The following is an 8283-nucleotide window of genomic DNA, read 5'->3' as shown; positions in this document are numbered from 1 at the left end:
GTACAGTGACTTTCTAATCACGTGGTTCGATCCCCGGCTCCTCCAGTCTGCATGTCAAAGACACTGAATCACAGACTGCTCCTGACGGCTGCATCATCGCTGTGTCTGAATGTGTGTGTGTGTGTGACAGGGTGAATGACATATGCAGTGTTCAAGTGCCGTCGACGTTAAATTCATAAATAGACTGTGTATGATTCGCGTCCCCGTTTGTTACTCTGACCTCCTGAGGAGATGTGCCTTTTTTTTTTTTAACGCTGTCATCGATATTCCCTGTGTGTGTGTGTGTGTGTGTGTGACACAAGCTGCCAATCACGCCGTGGTTGCACTGGCCTGCTCGCTCAGCTGTCAGTCACTGGTAACAGCTCTGAACTGTTTGTTTGTTTGTTTGTTTGTTTGTTTGTTTGTTTGTTTGTTGCAGCCGTCAGATGAAGACAGTCTGAGTCTGAATGTACCGATGAGTCACATCACAGAGGAAGAGGGAATCAGTAAAGACGACTCGAGTGAACACATCAGCTCCTTGACAGGTACACACACACACACACACACACACACACACACACACTCCATTTCCTCCGTCTTCTCCGGGGTCTGGTCGTGGTGGCAGCAGGTTTAGCAGAGCGCTCCAGGCGTCCTTCCTGGAGGATCCCGAGGCGTTCCCAGGCTTGACGGGCTATGTAGTCACTCCAGCAGGTTCTGGGTCAGCCCCTAACAATAGTAGGGCCGGTAGAACACCTGGAAAGAAAGGTGCCCTGATGGCTGTTTTCCATGTGAAGGAGCAGCGGCTCTCCGAGCTCCTCACCCTGAGGCAGAGCCCAGCCACGCGGCCGATTGTATCTTTCTTATTCTGTCAGTCTCTACCCAAAGCTCGGAGCGGAAGATCGAGACAAGAAACTGATTTGAAAAACACTTCCTCTGATGTTTTAGTGTGTGTAATGATTCACTGATGTCATGCAGTGTGTGTGTGTGTGTGTCTGAGTATCTGGGCTGATGAACTCCATTAGTGAGCGGCAGCAGCTCCCCAGACTCACAGTTTAAATAGACTTCAATCAGCTTCAATCAGGTCAGAGCTGATGGAGGCTCACATGAGCTCTCGCCTAAATATGCACGTATAGATTTTTTTTAATTGGCACGTTTAGAGTTTTTATTTTCACACAGGCAGAAGTTTTTCTTCAGGAAGACACCGATCGCTCTGTGACCAGTTCAAAGATCGGACGTCACTTTGCTCCAAAGTCGCCAGATGCTCATTTGCATATCGATGACATCATCGTACATTCATTTGCATAAGTTCCTTCCTGATTGTTTCGCAGCAGCCCCTCACACCTCCACACATCACCTCACACCCACCACTGCTCTGCGAAGCCTCGCCATGCCTGACTTCCTGTGTTCAAGACATTCACAGCTCACGTTTCCTCCATTGCAGCAGACCCAAACTCCGACTCGGTCCGTCTGATCGAGGAGAGTCCTACGGAAGCCCTGAGGGACCAGTTCAACTACAGAGACTCTGCTCTGAGCACTTGTTTCGTCAACTACATCAAGGCAAGTCTTCATGTCGTAGCGCTGAGTCTGAGTCAGTCTGCTCATTACAGACCGAGTTTACAGCCACAAGAGTCAGAAGAGTTTACACAAGAGTTAAAAGTTGTCGGTCGGTCATGAAACAGTCAGAGAGACCGTCCTGTTATAAACGGTTACATCACACTGAGCCTGTGAGTCACCGTGGAGACTCGGCTGTGACCATATAAGGACTTAACCTAAAACAAGCGGACAGCAGAAGGAGGCGAGGAGCCGGGCTGATGACGTAGATTCATAATTCATAACAAAATACCGCAGACTGATTCTTTATTCTCTTTAATATCTTTAAGAAATTAGCAGAAAACAGAAACAAAGCTAATTTAAAGAGAGTAATTAAGTACACACCGCTGCATCACAGCACGAGTACTCAGTGAAACAATGAGAGGTGGACGACACCCCAAGAACTTCGTATAACAGTGAGCTCACTTCAGTGGAGCACAGTAGATCAGGTTCAAACTCAGCTGTACTTGATACAGTGTACAGGTGTTAATACATCTGTCTGTCTGTCTGTCTGTCTGTCTCCTTTAAATTGGATCAAACATCATTCTCCCAGGATTTCTTCAGTCACGTGTTCAGTAAAAATCTTTCTAAAGCCTGAGACAGATTTTTTCTTTTTTTTTAATTCACCCACGAAAAACGTAAAAATCATTGTACCTTCAGGGAGACACTCAAAGTTCAGGGACTTGACCTGTGTCACAGTAATCATCTTGTTGCGGACATGTGGACAGAACTACAAAAATAAATTCTGTTCAGATTTCGAGCATCGTCAAATCTCGGCCCACCTTTGAGCCCGGTTAACCAATCCGAGCTGAGAAAGAGTTTGTGTCACTGTCCTCAGTGTTGACTTTGTGTACTGGGGCAGAGTGGTAACGTCTCTGAACTTTGGCCAATGGCTGAGCAAGTCTGTGGGTCATGTGACCTCTGCAGCTGGTGCTGATGTGTGTGTGTGTGTGTGTGTGTGTGCAGGGTCGGACAGCAGCAGACTTGGACGAGCCCCTCAGGATAGAGGAAGACTCACACTGGCCAACAGAACAAGTGTAAGTTCATGTGTGTGTATGTTTGTGTGTAGCTGCACTTTCATCATTCATTCATGTGTTCGTTAACGTCAGATCAACATTCATTTCAAACACGTGTTTCTGATTTTCACGGTACAGGTCAAAGGTCACAGGGGGCACGGAGCTCCACATTGACATGATCAACCAGCTGAAGGAAGCTGTGGAGTTACTGCAGGACCCCAGCAGGTGAGAAGCAGCACAGGAACTAAGTTCTTCTTACACCGTACTTTGCTCAGTATCACAGTATTCACTTTGTGTTATTTATTTCATGTCTCATGCAGCAGTTAGAGTATCGTCTTAAAGGCACAGCGCACGGTCTGTGTTCATGAACTGCACCTTTAAAGCTGTCAGGACTTCTGTAGGACTGGGATGTTACTGCCGCTCTGAGCCGTGCTTTATTAACAACAGGAAGCCAACGCATCTTTACACAGCCTTCAGATAGCTGCCGTTAGCTCAGGTAGCTGTGCAGCTAGCTGAGCTAACGGCAGCTACTCCGACTGATCATTTAACTTTGTGTTAGCAGCTTTTAGGGTGACTGACAGAGGTTATATCGACGAGTTAACAAACCTTAAAATCTGCCATGACATTTGTTTCTAAAATGTTTAATCGTTCTTCATTTCCTATGTGCATCAGAGTGAACACAGAGCAGGACGATCTGTCCGGAGTTCAGCTCTACCCGGTGGAGATGGTCACAGTGGAAGAGTCACTAAAGTAAGACTGTGTGTGTGTGTGTGTGGTCAAAGAGTTCATGTCTTTACGGCTGTGCTTTGTTTTTAGATGAATGTTCAATGTGTGAACTTTATTTTTCTGTCTTTGTTTCTCTGCAGCGGTCAGGACAGTGATGACGGCGTCACCACACCGAAGGTACGAGACACAACATCAGCAGCATACATGACAATAGTCAACACCTTGTTGTAACGTGATGGTGAACAGTTATTTCATATCAAACTTGAGTCACTGTGGTGATGCTGAGAAGTTCATCACGTCTGTTTGTGACGAGCAGTGTGCGATGACGTAACAGTCGTGGTCAGTTAAGATAAATTTAATGATTGTAAGCTAAACTTTAAATAGCACAGCTGTCTTCAACATTACCCACAATAAATAAATAACTTCATATCAAAGTAGAAACTGTCAAACTAATGACAGAATTGTCCTTTATATTCACTGGTTGCACATTTTAGACGTCCTTTATTGCAAAAGTTTCCGTTCAGTGCGGCTGACATGTTTCAGATGTGTTGAATATGCATCAAGTGTCTGTTTGAAATGCTTCTAATCCTGCACACAGAGATCTTAAAGGAACAGTGTGTTGGATTTGGTGGCGTCTAGCTTTGAAGTTGCTGATTGCAATCCTGTCGCCTCACCCTCTCCTTCCTAGTGTGAAGGAGAAACTATGGTGGCCACGAAATGCTTAAAAACCTGTGATAGCTCATTTAGATCCAGTCTGTGTTCAGGGCTACTGTAGAAACACAGTATACTCAGTTATTTTATGTTATTTCTGCCACATAGAGCCTCCTGCATCTGACACACTGGACCTTTAAATCTAGTAAACTTTACATTTCCCTTTAAGCCGGTCCTAAAGTCTTTTGTGTCTAAATCTATAAGAATGTGAGTGATAGTCATTTCTTAAGCTCATTTAAAGCCTGAACATTTGATGCGTTCTGTAGCAGCACATGGAGGAAGGTGGCTATGAGTTCCAGAAGAAGAGACAGATGATTCTAGAGAAGGCCCGGTTTGAGGCCCAGCTTGCATGCCGGGAGTATGAATGGCATATGTCAATCCAGGTAAACCAGCCGGGCTGGACGTAGGCTCGTCCCGCCCCTTCAGACCTGTCCTCAGTGAACTGGCGTTCCTGTGTGTCCACGCTGAGCTTTCACATGCGTCACGTCTCCGACGGCAGCCGGTCACGCATGTGAACGTGTTTCACCAGCCACTCTGCAGCTGATCTCAGTACAGGAAGCTGCCTTTGATTAAACGGTGGCTGGTGAATCGACACTTTCCTGTCTTGCATGTCGGTGTGTGGAGAGTTCATCTGGCTGATATGTCTGTTTGTTTCATGAGCAACCAGCACTGTCTTCACTTTATTAAGTAAAGTAAGTTATTACGTGGTGTTGTCGTCTTGTGTTACACCCCAGAATACTTCCTAGGTGGTGTTGTAACTTTGGACAGAGCTCGCTGGTTCCCCGTGTCTTTAGTCTTTATGCTCTGTCCTTTGACGCACAGGCATGAGACAGACCGCGTCCTCCTCGTGTAACGTCTGGAAATAAAATGAACTCTTTGCGTTGCCGGTAAACATTCCTGCCTCCAGTGTTTTACACAAACAGAGTGAAGAGAGTGTAGGTTCAGAAACGAGGAGAGAACAAGACCTGCTTTGTTTGAAAGACGTCTCCGCAGACTGCGCTAACAATGCTCTGAAGTAAAAGAGCGAAGACACACAGTGTGTGTGCGTGTGTGTGTGTGTGTGTGTGTGTGTGTGTGTGTGTGTGCCAGATTCCGAGAAAGGAAACTCACAGAGCCACACAAAATTAGCAACACACACTTTGTCGAGGATCTGAACTCGCTGACTCTGAGGCCGTGACCTCCCCTGAATTCACGACATTAACCTGTGATCCGTGTCTGGATTCATTATCATCGTTCATTAATGAAGTCTGAGCGTTTCCTCCTGGAGTTATCGAGTATTCTCATTATCTCATGAGTAGATCTTAATATGCGAATTAGGCGGGCAGAGCTGTAGGATTTTGTCAACACGTCGCGGGACGTGACGCTGCTGTGTCGGCTCGACTTGTTAGTAAGGACTGAGATCAGAGCTGATGCAGTAACGTGTGCAGATGTTAGATCAGCTGACGGATGGAGCGACGGAGTGGTCACTGCTGGAGTTGAACTTCAGGTCACTGAGCTGCTCTTAAATCTTCATCACAGCTGTGTGTGTGTGTGTGTGTGTGTGTGTTTCTTTGTACTTTATCTCTCTGTGGGGTCGTTCATAAGTCTGTCTACACGCAGCAGAGGACAGAAGATGTTCAGTGAGTTACACTCTGAATTTGACTGACCGCGTTGTCTGTGTTTCTGTCGCTGCAGCAAGATGAAAGATCTCCAGTCGGCGGACCTCCGTCCTTCTCCAGCCCAGTGTTTGGACTGAAGCCCCGTTCAGGTGAGTGAAGAGGGGGAGGTCGGACACCTGAGCTGGTTGATTCACGCCTTGTTCTTAAGAGGTTTCACTCTTCACGTCATTCTGCTGCTTCACATGTCGCTCGCCCTGTTGCAGTATCCTGAATGGAAGCAGACACGTTTTCTTCATGAGCTTCTTTCTCTCAGCGAAACACAAAATAATTCCAAGTATTTTAGTAGATTTCTGTATTTCTGTCTTTGCCTGCGCTCCTCTCACTGGTTCAGCAACGTCTGAATGAAAGTGGGTCAACCTGAAGCTCCGATGAGCAGCGGGTAAAAGTTGTGTGTTCGAAATTTGACTTAAAGGACCGGCGTTTGACTCGTCTCACCCTTCAGGAAAAACACAAAAGGCCCAGTCGCCCTGGGCTCCAGCATGACATGGAAGTGCCAGATAATAATGAAAACATGATAGATGATAAAGATAGACACAGATGCTCAGCAGCAGCAAATCATCAACTAACTATAAACTGTGATGGAGATATGGCAGCAATAATGACAGTAGTAATATGTGTAGTGGACGTCATGCAGGACCACAGCAGCAGCCACGATCCACGAGAACCTGCTGGACGACAGAGACAGAAACTCCAGGGAAGAAGTTTAGTTAGTGACATGGATTAATGAGACATGAAGGTTTACAGAGAGAGACAGAGAGAGAGACAGAGAGAGAGAGAGACAGGGAGGGGAGGGAGGTCCCTGTCCCCCCCGGGCAGATATTACATTTCTGTAATGTTCTGTAAAGGCCACGGATGTGACACCGGCTCGGCCCGTTTGAGAAGCGCCTCTCTGCGCTCGGCTCGCTGAAAGCTGTGTGTGTTCCTGTGTGACTGTGACATGAACGAACCTTTCGCTGTTTCCAACCGTTACCAGTGTGTGAAATGTTGCTGACTGCCAATGAAGCTAACATGATGCTAACAGCATGTGGAGATGATCGATGACGTGAACTGCGACTAATCTTTGTTTTGTTTTGTGTTCTCATCTCGCCGTGTCCCCCCCTCTTCACTCTGTCCTCTGTTTGTTCTTTCATTTCTCTCTCTGATCTGCTGCATGACGTGGAATCATCTAATCTGACCTGCCTGCATGTTTCTCTGTATCACTCCTCGCCTCCCATTGATCGCCCTGTTTTTAACCTCCTGGTGATTTTTGGTGTTTTTGGGGTGTGTATTTTTTATTCCTTTGTTTCGTGGAATGATCTCGCTGCACTTGATTCACCATGGTTGCCCCAACTTCCTGCACTACACGCCACGCCCCCCTCCCTCTCCTCCTCCTCCTCCTCCTTTAACCACACCCACCTCTCGGTTGTAGCCCCACCCTCAATGCCCTGCTCGCCCCCTCCTTCCTGTCTCGACCCCTCCCTCCTCTCACAGGCCTCGCCCCTCCGTAGAGACACACCTCATAGCCATGACGACGGACGCGTGCACGGCAGCGGTAGGTTCAGCCCGGAGGCTGCAGAGTCAGAACACACACACACACACACACACACACACACACACACACCTCGACCCACCTATGGTCTGAAAGTTTATCTTTGATTTTATTCTGTCCTGGACCATCTGGTAGAAGGTTATCTTTGTCCCAACACGTATCACTGTCCATGGAGACGATGCATTCACATCTCTTTCATATTAAATGACTCCTTAGCATACGATGCAGGGGTCGGTGCAGAACCAGAGACTACTTTGTAGTCCACATTACAGATTTGACTTTAATGAGAGCTGCTACAGGTGGACAGTGGAGCTCCATGAGCAGCGGGGTGACGAATGAAGACCATGATGAAGACCAGGCGAACCGTCTGAAAGGTTTCCTCCATGCAGGCTTGGAGGCCCGTCAGGAGAACGTGAGATGAACACAGCTTGTGTCAGGAGTTGGGTAGCATGTCCGGGCAACTGAGGCAACAAGATTGGAGACGGTTAAGTTTCTCACCACCCTGGTGGGGACGAGACACAGAGAGTCAGGTTTAATGTGGATGTGGATTTGTATAGCAGTTCACTTTCAGAGAGGTCCAGCTGGAGCTGATGTGCCTTCATCCATGTGGAGATATCTGAGGAGTTCAGAGACCAGAGCAGGGAGCGAGGGGTCGTGACAGATACAGCTGAGTGTCATCTGCATAGAAATCACAGGCCAGAAATGTTTGAGTTGATTTAGAAACAGAGTCCTGACATGTCTTATCATAACTAAAATAAATCCAGCTGTGGTCCAACAAGTTCCTTTTCCAGTGCCCCTCTATCACGCAGACATTCTGTCATGAAGGAGTAAACACACGTGAGACCACTGATCCTGATTCAGGTCAAACTTTCATCGTCTGTGTGTTACGTTGGTTAAACATGCAGCCTGACTGTGTTTGACCTGAATGAACTGAACCGATAAAGTATCTGGTAGTTACTGTGTGTGTGTGTGTGTGTGTGTGTGTGTGTGTGTGTGTGTGTGTGTTCTTCTGCTGCAGACGCTTTCACAGCAAACTGACGACACAACACATTCAGTTTCATTCTGAGTCGCCTCG

General features: G+C 47.1%; 1 protein-coding gene across 8 annotated transcripts in view; it reads left to right on the top strand.

The window, feature by feature from the left end:
- lrch1 (leucine-rich repeats and calponin homology (CH) domain containing 1) overlaps positions 1-8283 on the top strand; it is a 55906-nt gene that overhangs the window by 33780 nt on the left and 13843 nt on the right. For 3 of the 8 annotated variants that reach the window (XM_027291292.1, XM_027291288.1, XM_027291295.1), the window contains 9 exons: positions 419-524; positions 1421-1536; positions 2536-2606; positions 2724-2810; positions 3258-3335; positions 3452-3488; positions 4289-4405; positions 5697-5769; positions 7089-7211. In XM_027291292.1, the coding sequence (XP_027147093.1) occupies positions 419-524; positions 1421-1536; positions 2536-2606; positions 2724-2810; positions 3258-3335; positions 3452-3488; positions 4289-4405; positions 5697-5769; positions 7089-7211 (808 nt within the window). The remainder of the gene's footprint in view (positions 1-418; positions 525-1420; positions 1537-2535; positions 2607-2723; positions 2811-3257; positions 3336-3451; positions 3489-4288; positions 4406-5696; positions 5770-7088; positions 7212-8283) is intronic. The other 5 variants (XM_027291294.1, XM_027291291.1, XM_027291289.1 and 2 more) reach the window with 4 other exon arrangements.

This window comes from Larimichthys crocea, chromosome XVIII (assembly GCF_000972845.2).
Source record: "Larimichthys crocea isolate SSNF chromosome XVIII, L_crocea_2.0, whole genome shotgun sequence".
NCBI lineage: Eukaryota > Metazoa > Chordata > Actinopteri > Sciaenidae > Larimichthys > Larimichthys crocea.
Note: the sequence above shows the minus strand (reverse complement) of the source record. Positions and strands in the feature narration are given on the sequence as shown.